This window comes from Paramisgurnus dabryanus, chromosome 7, assembly GCF_030506205.2.
Source record: "Paramisgurnus dabryanus chromosome 7, PD_genome_1.1, whole genome shotgun sequence".
NCBI lineage: Eukaryota > Metazoa > Chordata > Actinopteri > Cypriniformes > Cobitidae > Paramisgurnus > Paramisgurnus dabryanus.
Genome location: NC_133343.1, coordinates 27,391,493 through 27,406,588, shown reverse-complemented (window position 1 = coordinate 27,406,588; position 15,096 = coordinate 27,391,493). Strand labels below are relative to the sequence as shown.

Below are 15,096 nucleotides of genomic sequence, written 5' to 3'. Positions count from 1 at the left end.
AAAAAAGGAACCACACACAACGGGCTACATACATGTTGTGACAAACTTCGTATTGAGCGCCCTCGAAAAAAATAAGTCACCGGCCGGCACAGATAGATAGATAGATATGAATGTGCACTTGTACCTTGACCTAAACACAAATAGTTATATGACACCACCATGTGGCCATATATTTTTAAGACCAAAACACAAACAATACCAGAGATTTTGTTTTATGAAAACTGAAAGTTTATTGTAATAAAATGACTGTACAAAAATGAACCAGAAAATGCCTTAGTTAGGCAAAGTCACTCTGAGAATTTTAATGTCATCCTTAGGACGGTCCTGACTATTCGTTTCAACCATGCCAATACGATTAAGAACACCCATGCCCTGGCACACTCTGCCGAATATACTATGTTTGCCATCCAGCCACTGTGTAGGAGCCAATGTGAGGAAAAACTGGCTTCCGTTTGTATCGGGCCCTGCATTGGCCATCGCAAGAATTCCAGCTCCTACAAAAAAAAGTGGAAATACATTTTTAGCAATTTCCAAGCTTGTGAAATATGTTTCAGCAATGAAATGCTCTCCACTGTTGTTTTCCAAAATATTCAAATTATGCTGAGTTATTATTTCTTATCCTACTCACCAGTGAATTTCAATTCTGGATGCAATTCATCCTCAAATTGCTTGCCATATATAGATGCACCTCCACGACCTGCAGACGTAAAGGCTTATAGGTAATGCTAAACAAACCATACCATTGAATAACCGGATCTCTATTATTTAAAGTGGACATTTCACAAGACTTTGTTAAGATGTCAAAGAAATCTTTGGTGTCCCATATGTGGAGTACATGTGTTAAGTTTTAGCTCAAAATATCATATACTTTAAATACATAATTTATTATAGCATGTTAAAATTGACACTTTGTAGGTATTTGCAGAAATGTGCTACACAGTGTTGTGGTTGGATAGTACAGATTAAGGGGCGGTATTACCTCCTTCTGACATCACAAGGGGAGCCAAATTTCAATGACCTATTTTTTTACATGCTTGTGGAGAATGGTTTACCAAAACTTACTTACTGGGTTGATCTTATTCACATTTTCTAGGTTGATAAAAGCACAGAGGACCCAATTATAGCACTTGAACACGGAAAAAGTCAAATTTTAATGGCATGTCCCCTTTAATGTTACTCAGCATTCGATATTACTCGAACACGAATTCCTTACTGATTATACTACTGCAAACCTATTTATGGTTTTGTGTGATATAGGTACCAACATGTATTCACTGTGGTTAAATTCTTTATTTGTTTATCATCAACACTGAAGTAAAAAAAAAATATAATCTCAATTGGAGTAAACATTGGGCTTAGCAGACTTTTCTGTGCTCAAACTGCAATTCGAACGTTTAAAGATCAAAACAGGAGCATTTTAAAAAGGACGTTATGTAACACACGACCCTCACCTGTTGCAGTTGGATCGCCCCCTTGAACCATAAAGTCTTTGATGATGCGGTGAAACTTGGTGTTGGTGAAATATCCTCTTCTCCCCAACTCTGCGAAGTTTTTGCACGTTTTTGGCGCGTGGTTCCAGTACAGTTCTAGCACGATTGTTCCCATACTGGTAAGAAAATGTAAAGATGATGGTAACTTCTGGAATAGGTTAAAACCTGCTCCATATTATCTAATACAGTCACTTGTTGTAGACTAGACCGTACTGTATTAGATATATATACATTTTGTATCATTTATACGAATAGTAACAACAATCACAGCTTTGCCATTTAACGTTAATTAGAGTCGATTCATTCATTCATATACATGCACATTTCGACTCACGTAGTCTCCAACGATACTGTAGGGGGTTGCCACGAATCCGGTGGTATGCCAGCCATGTTTGCTGAGCAACTAATAATATTTTTGAAAGAGAATATATTAATTTTATTTTTAAATGTGTCCCTGGCGTGATAAGGAAGCTACCGATCAAGTTTCCTCGTTGTTGCAAACAGCGGAACGCATGACGTTGATGTTGCCATCTAGTGGACTGGATGATAAAATCATGTTGCATTTTGTCTTTCCATACTGTGTAGAGATTAGTAATACTACTAGATAAAGTGTGGGATCCAGCATCTGTTTGGCATTTTTATTATTTAATATATCTAAAGATAATTTAATAAAGTTTATTATATATTATATATCAATTTTAATTTATTGTACAACTAAAGATAATCTAATAAAGTTTATAAATTATGTATCAGTTATTATAATTATTTAATACAACTAAAGATAATATAATACAGTTTATTATAAATTATATATCAATGTTTTTATCAGTTTTATCAAGTTGATTTCACATTTTTTAATAGGATATTTGAAGCAAAAGTATAATACTTTACTTATACATCATGTACTCATGAGCTTGCATGAATTTTGTGCAAAACGTGATCTTATCCCTGTATGATTCAATTTTTTTCCAAAAAGCATCTTGGTTGATTCAGTGGGGGAAAATGTTGACCTTTTATACAAATAAGTTGCCTTGGTCACTGGCACAATTTTGCCTATATTTGATTAGTGACCTAGAAAAACTAGGCCTACATGATCTTTCTTCGTTTTACTATTCATTTTACATTCATTTGTTACATTTCTCTTTGTTTTAAACTATTTCCAGGTTTAAATCAGGACAATATGTCTACAAATAACACATATTGGTATTAAGACACAAAGTATACTTGAATGTAATTAATTTTTATTGCTTTTATTTGAGTGAAATACATGGTAAGTTTACATGCAGTATACATATAAGAATACAAGAATGAAACAATATGACAAAAAAAGGCTCAAAGAAATATTTTTTTAATTATACCATAAAACAAAACAATCAATGAACTGATTGAAAAAACTGCATACTTTTGTAATCATACTAAACTCTGTTTAAAACATGAACTAAATGAAAAAATATATATGTTTTTGTATATCAGTGTAGATGGAGAAGAATAGAAAATATGTCGATCAAATTCCTTGTGATTGATGGCATTACCAGGCAGTATTAGACAATGTATCAACATCTAAACTTGCCTGGTAAGGCACAAATCAAAGGATTTTACTGCAGCGGAGAGGCAGAAGATCATGTGACTGTAGGAGAGACAGAAACAGACATACAGTACAGAGAATGACAGAATTAGAGTGTTTGTTTATATTTCAAAGAAACGATCTTAAAGGAAACGTCTGATATTAGTGAAGAATACAGCAAGCAAAGTCACGGCTTCACAGTAAACCCAAAGGATCAGCCAAAGATGGAATAAGTTAAGAAAGCTAGTTAGACAAAACCATATTGACCCTATAACATTTACATTACATTAAGCCAAAAAATCTTTATAACATTGTATAAATTATAAATTTAAGTGCTTTACTGTGTTTTTTTGTACCCTTAGCTATATGAAAACTGTCTGAATGGGTTTTAAATCCTTTCAACTTCAATCATCTTTAATATTTTACTTCCTCTTTAACACAATAAATGGAGTAAGTGAACCATGTAGGAGCGGATCGTTCAAATACTGTTTTTCTCACACAGATCTCAGATGTCATGCACACAATACGACACAAGAAAGACAGGATGAACCCATCATTCACTTACACATAATAGGGTGTGTGAGTGTGCAGGTATTACTTTTGTCACATTCATGCAGGCATTTCTGCGTAACAGGGTGGGGTTAGAATCGGGAATCCCTTGATGATAATGAGATAAAGTTAAAATAAGCATATGCACGGACTTCTCATCCTCATCTGGTTTTTATTTACTCTTTATTTATTGTATTTATTCTAATAGGGGATCCTGCAATGTTGTCTATTGATGGTGGTCTTTCTGGGATATCGTATTGCAACTTGGCAAACAAAATGTTTTGGGTAATGATGCCACATAATCAGAATTCCTTGAATTATTTTGAAAGTGTTTTGGATTCAACTAAATGCACTTTTGGTGTAAAAGCAACCAGAATGCATCGTTACCAGACAGTGTTAGAATCTCAGTAAACAGCCAAACACTGTCAGGTAAGATGTACCCTAGGGGCGATGAAAAAACTCCCTTGACATCATCCAAAATGAGGATGAATCTGAAGTATGAACATATGACATACTTTCCATTGTGGTTTTGTATTTGTGTGTATTTGCATAGTTTGCTTGTCCACACCCAGATGCAAAGTGATTTCAACGATGCGTGCGGATGACCATCTGCATCATTACCAGGCAGTATTAGAGAAACAAATAACATCCAAAACTGCCTCGTAAGATGGAGATCAACATCCAAATAATCCATTCAAATCGTTCTTGAGGGGCTTGTCCACATCTTTTTGATCCTTTAGTGTGGTGTTTGTTAATTATTATCCTTTGGTCGCCATCTTTTATAGCTTGATATATTTCTTATCTTGTGACAGAACTGAAACCTTTTTATGTAAGCATATTGCTGTTCATTTCCAATCATATGTAACTTTACAGTACAGTACCATGTCATGTTAATCGATGCCCTGGCATCTGTCTCCCTGGCAACCGTAACCTCGGAGACATCACTAGAGAACCACTGACCTGGGAGACTTAAACTAATTAGTTGCTTCTTCATCAAAACAAATTGTGTCACCTTCCAAATCCCATTTCAAGTAACTAGGTGTCAATGAAAGCGCTTAGTCATGCTAATCAAAATGGCTGATCTTTTGTCACTTACACCTGAGCGTTCACCTGACTGACCTCTCACCTGTACGGTAGATGAGATTGTAGAAAGCAAGCTGACAGAGAGTTATTATGTTTTGCCCATATGAGCCGTATAATTGTGTGCGGGATGTAATATGGGTGTGTGTCTGTCGCTTTATATATATCTTTATACACACCCTTTCAGATAAAAGGATTTAAATGATAAACTGTATTGTCTGTACATATTTATATATAACATTATAACACACTGTTTAAAATTTCATTTCTTTAAATGCTTTGCATAGAAAATGTATTCTCTTTCATGCCCCTTTGTGTTGAACTGATCAAACAGGTTTGACATATTACGGAAGTTAAAGTTAACATGCCGGGCATCCATTAAAATTGTTTTATGCCTGATCTTAATGAACTCACACTTGAATCAAATGATTTTATACAAAATATTATACATTATTCAATTCATAGCTACTTGAGAATGATATGAATAATAAAAAACATAAAAATATAATATATATATATATATCATATCATTTTTATGTGACTTTATCTGACTTGCTTAAAGCAGTTTAAAGCAGCATTTTCATTATATCTTTAAGCACTATTAAACACATACAGAAATGTTTACAGTGTTTCCAATTGAATTACTTTAAATTGATGAACTTAAAACCAAAATAACCAGTTACCCTATCAATTCCTGTTGCGGTCATTCAGTATGGAGTCATGGACAAGAGATGCCATTGTGTCGCAGCGCTGCTTTAGCTGAAGATCACTTCCTGTTCTTTCCATTTGTAAAAGCTACGATTGCTTCTTCGATGTTTGACCGAACCTCTCGAACCCCAAGTTCATGAAGATGCAGGTGAAGAAAATACAATACGATTGGATTCTCAGACACTAGAAACACAATCTCCTAAAGCTCCTCAAGCGAAGAAACTGTTCCTACAAAACATCTAGGTTTTCAGGTACACCTTGGAGCCCTGCCCAGGTGTCATTTTTACACTGTGACCAATCCTCGGTCTTCTTCTATGAGCAGGTGTGTCTTCTGCTCTGTGATTGGTTAGTTCAGTGTGGCAGGGCCTCTGGGTTTCTGAGTACACATATGAGGCAAGCGTTTAACCTTCAAAAAGACCACGCCTAATACTCAGTGTCTCTTGTTCTGGGTCAATCTTTAGAGCTTTAGTCAAAAATGATCCTCCTTCCCTCTTTATTCAATGTTCACTGTTTTAATAATGTTCATTGTATAGTTTTATAAATAGATTATTGGGAATCAGTCATTTAACAAAACTGTGTTTACGGTTCTACTTTTAATATGTTTACACTGATAATAAACTACGATCAGGGCAATAAATAAATACCTCTTAACAGGAGAAACGAAACTAAATGACCAACTGACACATTACTTTGTTTATTTTTACATATTTAAATCTTTTTGCATGTACTTTACATAGAAAGCCTGTAAAAATAAATGCATTTCTAACACATAAGAATTTAAGGGATAAACTAAATGTTTGAGAATAATTATGTAGTTATTTTTAACTTATGAACTTCTCATGACCGATGTATCCTTTAGTTGAGAAAACATGAATATGAATCGTGTTCCTTTTGAGATTCAATCAGTTTAACTATTACATTCAATCTGGCCTACAAGTTTAACTTGTAAAGTGAGATTGTGTTCTTGTTTTATAATTTTATAGTCAATAAGACTGTCACTACTAATATAATTCAATAAGAAAATTATTGAATTAAGTAATTTATTGTCATGTGGACAAAGTACATTGAAAAACCACTACATACAACACAGATTACAATCGATAGCACGGCTAAACACACAAAATATGGACACTGTAAAAAATTCAGCATTTTTGTCAAATATTATCAAATATTGTTTATGTTGCATTAACTTAACAAATTAAGTTAAACAATTTCAACTTGTTTTTATTAGTTATGTCAAGTTAATTTTACTTTTTTACAGTGTCAAATAAGGTAACAAAATAATTGCTGGACAAAAAGTGACAAGAAAATAAGTGAAAATAATGACTCATGGAATTGCAGAAATAATAAGAAACTCATACGTTAAGGGTTAAGCCTATTTATTAAACTTTGTCCACATTTAATACTAATAAAATACATCTCTTTTTTATTTAGAAAAAAGTACAATAGAAAAAAAAACCCATATAGGATAAGGAACAAATGAAGCCATGGGAAAAATAAAATAGAGTTCATATAGATAGAGTATCAAAAAACAATATTTTAAAGCATAAAACAATGTAAGGGTCTTTAGAGCCTTCTTATTAAAATAATCTTTAAAGGGATAGGTCACCTTAAAATTAAAATTCTGTCATCATTTACTCTTCCTCATGTTGTTCTTAACCTGTATGAATTTCTTTTTTCTGATGAACACAAAAGAAGATATTTTGATAAATGATGGTAAACACACAGCAGATAATGACCATTGACCTCCATAGTAGGAAAAAAAATATTTTAAGTATTGTGATAAATGATTAAGAAAATATTTTGAAATATAATGGTAAGCACACAGTTGGCGGTACCCATTAAATTCCATCATATTTTTTATTCCTACTATGGAAGTCAATGGTCACTCTCTGCTGTGTGTTTACCAACATTTCTCAAAATATCTTCTTTTGTGTTCATCAGAAAAAAGAAATTCATACAGGTTTAGAACAACATGAGGATGAGACAATGATAACAGAATTTTCATTTTAAGGTGATCTATCCCTTTAATACTGCTCATATAAAGCTTTATCTCAGACAACAAAATAATAAAATTTGGTTTCTTATTTGTAAACCATACAAATATTTTTTGCTATTAAACCTTTAAAATATTCCAACCAGTCTCTTTTTTTATTCATGTGGTGTGTGTACGAAATATCAGTACTCTTAAAAAAAATAATGGTGCTTAAAACGTTCTTCACAGAGATGCCATATAAGAACCATTTTTGGTTCCCCAAAAAATATTATGTAAAGGTTCTTGCATTCTTTAATACCTTTTTATATTCTAAAGAACCTTTTTTAAAAACACAAAGCAAAAGAAAAAAAAAATCTATGGCATTGTAAAATGCCTTTATTTTTAAAAGTGTATGTTAATTCCTCGTCCACACAATAAAGGAATGCAGATTTATTGTAAGCTTGAAATAATCTCAATGAATAACAATTTAGATTATGGACAAAGCATTAGACAAAGGATCAAAGAACTCTAGTAGGAGTTAATGCTGAGACGCAGGGTTACCCCGGCAACAGGTCACTGCTTCGTTATATTCACTGTCTGTGTGGATTGCTAATGAGATCCCCGAGGTCTGATTTGTGAGGCGAAAGGACGGAAGAACACTGGGATCATCTGGCTGACAGGGAGGCCTCCTGAGAAACCATGTACCTGAGAGAAGCAACCAAAACATCAACCATTTCTAAGAAACAAACTGCACAAGGGAACCAGCACACCAACATGTCAGACTAATCGAAACTAACTTGGATGGACTGACAGTTCTAGGAAGAATACGAATGTTTGGACAGAGGAAGTGTGAGTGTGGGAGGAAAGGTGGAAAGACGGAAAGAAAGAGATGAAAGAGCAAATAGAAGAAACAGGGGTGGGGTCAGTGACCTGAAGGCCCATGGGAATGAGTTGCAAGGATTCTCCAACACACAAACACCCTATTGTGCCTTATGTTGTTACATCACTTACCCCTAGACAATAACAAAGAAAATAATAATCTGCGTTTTTGTCTTTGTGTGTGTGCATGCGTGCAAATGACAAATACTATATGTCTGCAAAAACCTATAACATCTTTAAAATTGCATGCCAGATAAGAACTTTATTCTACACTTTTTTCTGAAAACATTACGTTATTAATTATTATTGGAGAAGAGACTATACTACTTCTTCCTCCACCAAAACATTTTCGACAAAGCGTTGCTAGGGAATCATTGTTTTATCCAGTGATTTCCTCAGGGGAGCGCACATCGGCTCAAAGTCAAATTCTGCATTCAAATCTCAGATCATCTGTTGTTTCACTGCACATATTTATACTATAAAAGTAATCGTTAAATTATTGTTTTGAATTTATTTATTAAAGAGATTGCTAAAAAAGTTACAAATTTAAATAATTTTAAGCAATCATTTAATAAATTAAACATTTTAAAAATTCGTTTCCAATAATCATAAACGACTCTGATTGGCAAATACACAACTAATACACAACGTTGATAAAAGTAACGGGTGGCACGTGTCAACGCAGTCTACTTCCGCAACGGTCTGGACAGTAATTTTCATCAAAATAATAACTGTGACACTAGCTATTAAACAAAATGTAAATAAAAACAAAAAATTTTTCGCTATGAGTTAAAGACGGTATAATTATAAGTTCAAAACAATTTAGTTATTTTTTTACTTTTGTACTTCACCAAAAAGGGACAACTTCCGGGTCGCAAACCCCGCCTACACTATCTTTCCGTTTCAAAGTAAACTGCCATTCTACTAAGTTAGTATTTTCCAGATCAAATGAATTGAAGGTGTACAGTGAGCTGACTGACATCCTACAGGGCCGCTGGCTGTGAACGTGAACTTGAACCAAGTAGTTATTTTTCACGCAGTTTTTTTTATCATTTTGTTCTTAGCCCGTTTTGTTGAGGTAAGCACAAACATGTTTTGTAGTTACAATTGCACATCTTTTATATATAAATGTTTCTGGATGGTGTCGTCTATTTAGATTTGGATTTGCAACTTTGAGTTTGTAATATTAGTTTATAAACAAACACATTTCGTCTGTATTGTCCATGGGTCGTTTATTTTGAGCATGACATGCGTTAAAATTAAAATATATAAGCACGTGACATTGATGACGCGCAGATGAGTCGTGGTTTCCATGACGCCCACTTTTTTATGAAATCTGTAATGAGATTAAATATTAGTAGGACAAACTATACAAGACATTCGATTCCTGGAAGACGACCCACAATAAATGATTAATAATACTGTCTCCACGAGTCTTCGGTAAAATCGTTTAAACTAGTCGAGCAGGATTTTGTCTTGTTTATATTTTAATGGCAAGTGCTAATCCAATTACACGACTTTTTCATGCCAGGGATAGCACATGTAGATCACTATTTATGAGACCAGATGATAATGATTGGGATAATCAGTATCCATACGGACAGAGGAAAATATAGCCTATGGTTGGGCCCTCTACCACACCCATGTTACTACTAATAAAATTATATTTGGGGCCCCAATAATGCATGGACCCTTAGAATTGTCCTACACCCGTTGAGTGAAGCCCCTGCATCCGGATAAGGGAACTGAGTTATAGTGGAGTTAAAGTTAATGAGAGTGCAAGCCAATCTGTTCAATGTGGGTTAGTAGTATATTACTGTAAGACAGGTGATGACAAGTTCTTATGTCTTTGTTGGTGCCTATATCTTAATTTGGGCTTTTATTTGATTTTTAGGAACATGTCTATCCTGAAAAAACATGCCCGTGAGATTTTTGATTCTAGGGGTAACCCCACTGTGGAGGTGGACCTCTGCACAGAAAAAGGTGATTCCCCATGACTTATCTTTTTAAACCAAAAAAGTAAGAAGATGGTACTACTACATGCATAAACATTCACACCCATAGATATGTATATAAAGGCTAGATGGCTCAAGGCGGAGTCCCTGACGTCATCACCTGGCGGCCATCTTACGACAGGGCGCTCGCTCACTCGTAGCATTGAGTTTAATGGTGCAGGTACTTTTAAATGACCATAACTTGCTCAATTTTCTACCGATTTTCAAACGGTTTGGGTTTTTACAAACGTTATTAACGTGGCTATAAATCTGGATGCTTAAACATGTTTCATGAATTTATTTTTTATTTTTAGTATTGGTATGCAGTGTCATAGGTACATCTTTGACGTTTATAACAAACCAAACCGTTTGAAAATCGGTAAAAAATTAAGCAAGTTATGGTCATTTAAAAGTACCTGCATCATTAAAACTCAATGCTACGAGTGAGCGAGCGCCCTGTCCTAAGATGGCCGCCAAAATGCGGACGTTGCACTCAATTGGCCAGCAGCGCGGACGAGCCATCTAGCCTTTATATACATATCTATGTTCACACCTACCCCTTGTGATTTTTCACTAGGTCTGTTTCGGGTTGCTGTCCCCAGTGGAGCATCAACTGGAATTTATGAAGCTTTAGAGCTAAGAGACGATGATAAGTCACGTTATCTGGGCAAAGGTAACTTTATGTTTCTGATGAAAAATTACATTTTAATGTGCTTTTCTAGACTTTTGTTATGCTAGATTTACTTTTTAATAAATCAATGGACCATTTTTCTCCTTAGATCTGTTTTCTGTGTTAGGTTGGAAAGGAAGACATAAATGTACTGATTATATACTGGTTCACCCTTGTGTTAACAGGTACTTAGTGTACAAATGAAAATTTATTTGGACTAATCTACATATTCCCAGTTTTACGTTTTGACTTTGGTGGATCAGTGGTGGATTAATTTGCATGACATCAAAACATTCCAGTGTTAAACTGTTTAATGTGTAGATCTATGCAATGCTTGTTAAGCATGCAAATCACAACAGTGAATGATTAAATTATGTTTGGTGATTTATATTAACATTAGGCTATTTAATGCACTCCTTGAATGCACTTTAATATGAATATGAATGTTTGTGGCTAATGCTTGAATGACAAAACTTATTTTTTATTATGTTGATTTTTGATTGCATGCACGACTCAAAAGTATCTACACAATAACTGTAGTGACTATTTAAAGGTGACATAGAATGATTGAACGGAGTATTTATCCTTGTTCTGTGATGTGACATGTAGACAAAAAATGTTTTGTTTGGGTCTGTAATGCCTTAGAAGCTTCCTAAAAACCTCTCTCAGATAGCTCTATTAGGGTGGGGGATTTTAAACAAGTGGTTTTGCACCTATTTGGCTCCCCCTACTGGCTTAACTTGCAATCTCATTACTGATTGGCTGACTTTGCTGCCACTCAAAAATTGTAGCCAATTATTTTAAAGTGGCGGGGCAGTGAGATGCCTGTGATGTCATAAGCATCAGTTTTTCAGATTGGGTCGTTTTCTGGCTGACATTTCTAAAAGAGGAATTTCTATGAGACTGAGATGTTTAGCATGTTTAGCACTTTTTGTATGTTTGTGAATGTGGGTAGACTACCATTATTCAACAAAGACAAGGTAAAAATGGTTTTTCATTCTCTGTCCCCTTTAATAGTATATTTCCTCTGGTGTTCATATTTCCCTTATTTATTCCTGTGCAATCCAGGTGTTTCAAAGGCTGTTGATCATGTGAATCAAACTATTGCACCTGCACTGATCAGCCAGGTGAGATTATTATTATTATTTTTTATTTCAAAAGGAAAAATCAATAAACTAATTCGCTTTGGATAGTTGGTAGTGATCTTTGTCTGTTCTGTCCCTCTCTTTCTCTTTATTTGCTGTGCCACATAGGGAATTCCAGTAGTTGAGCAGGAGAAGATTGACCAGTTCATGCTGGAATTGGATGGGACTGAAAACAAGTGTAATTCACAACATTTCTATGTTTACACATTTAACAATAGGAAAGGGCTTCACATTAAATCCATTTTCTATTAACTGTCTTTTTTTAAGTTTGTAAAAACCCCTAAAATCTGTTATTTGCCCATACAGTTAAATAATACTTTTGCCTTTACACATCAGCTAAATTAGGTGCCAATGCCATCCTGGGTGTGTCCCTGGCTGTGTGAAGGCAGGGGCTGCAGAGAAAGGTGTTCCTCTCTATCGCCACATCGCTGACCTTGCTGGAAACCCAGAGGTTATTCTGCCTGTCCCGGTAAGGATTAGTGTCCCCTATATCTGGAATAATACTGTACAATTACAAATTGTTTTTTTTTATAAAAGGTGGTTACTATTTTTTTTTTAATTCCATTAAGGCATTTAATGTGATCAATGGTGGCTCGCATGCAGGCAATAAGTTGGCCATGCAGGAATTTATGATACTGCCAGTTGGGGCCAGTAGTTTTAAGGAGGCCATGCGCATTGGCGCAGAGGTGTACCACAATCTAAAGAATGTTATTAAGGAGAAGTATGGTAAGGATGCCACTAATGTTGGCGATGAGGGAGGATTTGCACCCAACATCCTGGAAAACAAGGAAGGTATTGGAATGATAAAATCTCTAAAACTATTGTGATGTCATCACTTTATCATAACTTGATTACTTGATTTTTGTGATAGCCTTGGAGCTGCTGAAGAATGCCATTAGTAAAGCTGGATACACGGATGAGATTGTGATTGGCATGGATGTGGCTGCATCAGAGTTTTATCGTGATGGGAAGTATGACTTGGACTTTAAATCTCCAGATGATCCAAGTCGATACATCAGCCCTGATGAACTTGCTGACCTCTATAAGAGTTTTATTCAGGACTATCCAGGTATTCATTGGTCATTTCCGGTCTTCCTTCAGTAATTGTAATTACTTGCATATATGAACATATCACAGGCCATTTTTACATTTAAAAGCATTTTTTTTGCCCTTTATCACTGCTTCATTGGTCTCTATTGAGGACCCCTTTGACCAGGATGACTTGGAAGCATGGATCAATTTCACTAACACCACAAGCATCCAGGTGGTGGGAGATGATCTCACCGTCACCAACCCTAAACGTATTGCTAAAGCAGTGGAGAGCAAGGCTTGCAACTGCCTGTTGCTCAAAGTCAACCAGATTGGTAGCGTTACTGAATCCCTGCAGGCGTGAGTTCAAATTCATGACCACATATTTATATATCTGATGAGTAATGGGTAGGCCTAAATAAAATCTGTACCCACAGAAATGTCATAGTTTGGAGTTTGGAGTATTGCATTTGAATGCCCATCATTCACTAAATTCTATTCAAGTTTAATTATAATAATAATTCAATTATTTTTTTACATTTTATATCCATTCATATTTCCCTCAGATGCAAAAACCGCTTAACGCTACCTAAAATAATGATATTTTGGCACACATTATACGTTCATCAAATAATTTTGCTTCAAATCTGCTTAATCCGCCTCAGGCGATTCAGAAATAAAGTTTTTTGGCAACATATATTAAGATTCTGATAAAAAATGTGCATTTACAAGAAAACATGTTAGACGCACTTAGAGGGTTTTGCATCTGAGCTCTTCAATGTCTAATATCACAGATGTAAGATGGCTCAGTCCAGTGGTTGGGGTGTGATGGTGAGCCATCGCTCTGGAGAAACAGAGGACACATTCATTGCTGATCTAGTTGTTGGACTTTGCACTGGACAGGTACAATGTATTTTCTTATATATAACTAATCCCAACTTGTTCAGTTACTTGACCATTTTATTTTCCCCTTTTTCAGATTAAAACGGGAGCCCCATGTCGTTCTGAGCGCTTGGCGAAGTACAACCAGATTCTCAGGTGAGTTTACATTTATTTTTATTTAAAATGCAAATGCAATGACAGATAATCTTATATTTCAATTCTGCACCTGTTCCTCACAAATGTGTAAAAATATCTATTGCTCATGATTTGCTTTTGTTATGCACAGAATTGAAGAGGAGCTGGGGGACAAAGCTTGCTTTGCTGGGAAAAACTTCAGAAATCCACTGAACTGAAATAATTCTTATTATTCACCCTTTAAGGGATAGTCACCCAAAAATTAACATTCTGTCATCATTTACTCACCCTCATCTTGTTACAAACCTGTATTAAAAAATTCTAATGAACACTAAGGAAGGTATTTAGATATTTTATATGTTTGTAATAAAACTGTTCATGAGCCCCATTCACTTCCATAGTATTCTTTTGTCCTACTATGGAGGTGAATGAGGCTTATGATCAAACATTCTTCAAAGTATCTTCCTTCGTGTTCATAAAAAATAAATTTATAAAGGTTTGTAATAAAATGAGAGTAAGTAAATAATGACATAATTTGAATTTTTGGGTGAACTATCCCTTTAAGACCACTTGGTGTACTACTGTAAATATACTAAAAGTTCGGTTAAAGAATTTTTGTGCCAGCAAAAGTCAGTATGTGTCATGGCAAAATAGCCTCATTTTTGGGTTGTTACTGACTCCTGAGGAAATGCAGACATTAAAGTTAATGAAACAATACTGTAATAATGTTTATTTAAATTATTAATACAAGTAGTTGACACTTGGTGACTGCAATGCAAACGATAAGTAAGTATTTTCCTCTAAAAGTTGCTTAGCAGATTCTTCGAGTCCGTGCTTCTGAAAGTGAACAACACTGTTAGAATAAAATGTTACCCCAAAAAGTGAGTGACATCATTTATTGTACAGTAGCAATGTTCTTCAATTCCATGTTTCTGACATTGTCAGCTTTGAAATCAATTGTATTAATGCATTTTGTCACCAAAAATATATTATTTT

At 34.8% G+C, this 15,096-nt stretch overlaps 2 protein-coding genes across 2 annotated transcripts; one reads left to right on the top strand and one right to left on the bottom strand.

The window, feature by feature from the left end:
- Window positions 1-205: 205 nt before the first annotated feature.
- Window positions 206-1,989, bottom strand: ppil1 (peptidylprolyl isomerase (cyclophilin)-like 1). The gene is made up of 4 exons (XM_065264695.1): window positions 1,825-1,989; window positions 1,452-1,606; window positions 629-697; window positions 206-494 (listed from the first exon to the last, which is right to left on the bottom strand). Exons 1-4 carry the CDS (start codon window positions 1,878-1,880, stop codon window positions 274-276), a joined length of 501 nt encoding a protein of 166 aa, XP_065120767.1. The 5' UTR covers window positions 1,881-1,989; the 3' UTR covers window positions 206-273.
- An 8,133-nt stretch (window positions 1,990-10,122) lies between these two features.
- On the top strand, window positions 10,123-14,943 carry eno1b (enolase 1b, (alpha)). Its single transcript, XM_065264540.1, is given in 12 exon segments — window positions 10,123-10,228; window positions 10,817-10,912; window positions 11,978-12,036; window positions 12,163-12,232; window positions 12,391-12,432; window positions 12,435-12,523; window positions 12,624-12,846; window positions 12,926-13,123; window positions 13,242-13,443; window positions 13,878-13,986; window positions 14,063-14,121; window positions 14,252-14,943. Coding segments are annotated over 12 exon segments (1,299 nt in total). The 5' UTR covers window positions 10,123-10,143; the 3' UTR covers window positions 14,319-14,943.
- Window positions 14,944-15,096: the final 153 nt, after the last annotated feature.

Excerpts from the sequence above, each read along its gene's own strand:
- ppil1 (XM_065264695.1), bottom strand. The coding sequence starts at position 1,880 with ATGGCTGGCATACCACCGGATTCGTGGCAACCCCCTACAGTATCGTTG. Across the intron at positions 698-1,451 it reads GGGCGATCCAACTGCAACAG|GTCGTGGAGGTGCATCTATA; the intron begins GTGAGGGTCGTG and ends TTACGTCTGCAG. Across the intron at positions 495-628 it reads TCCAGAATTGAAATTCACTG|GAGCTGGAATTCTTGCGATG; the intron begins GTGAGTAGGATA and ends TTTTTTTTGTAG.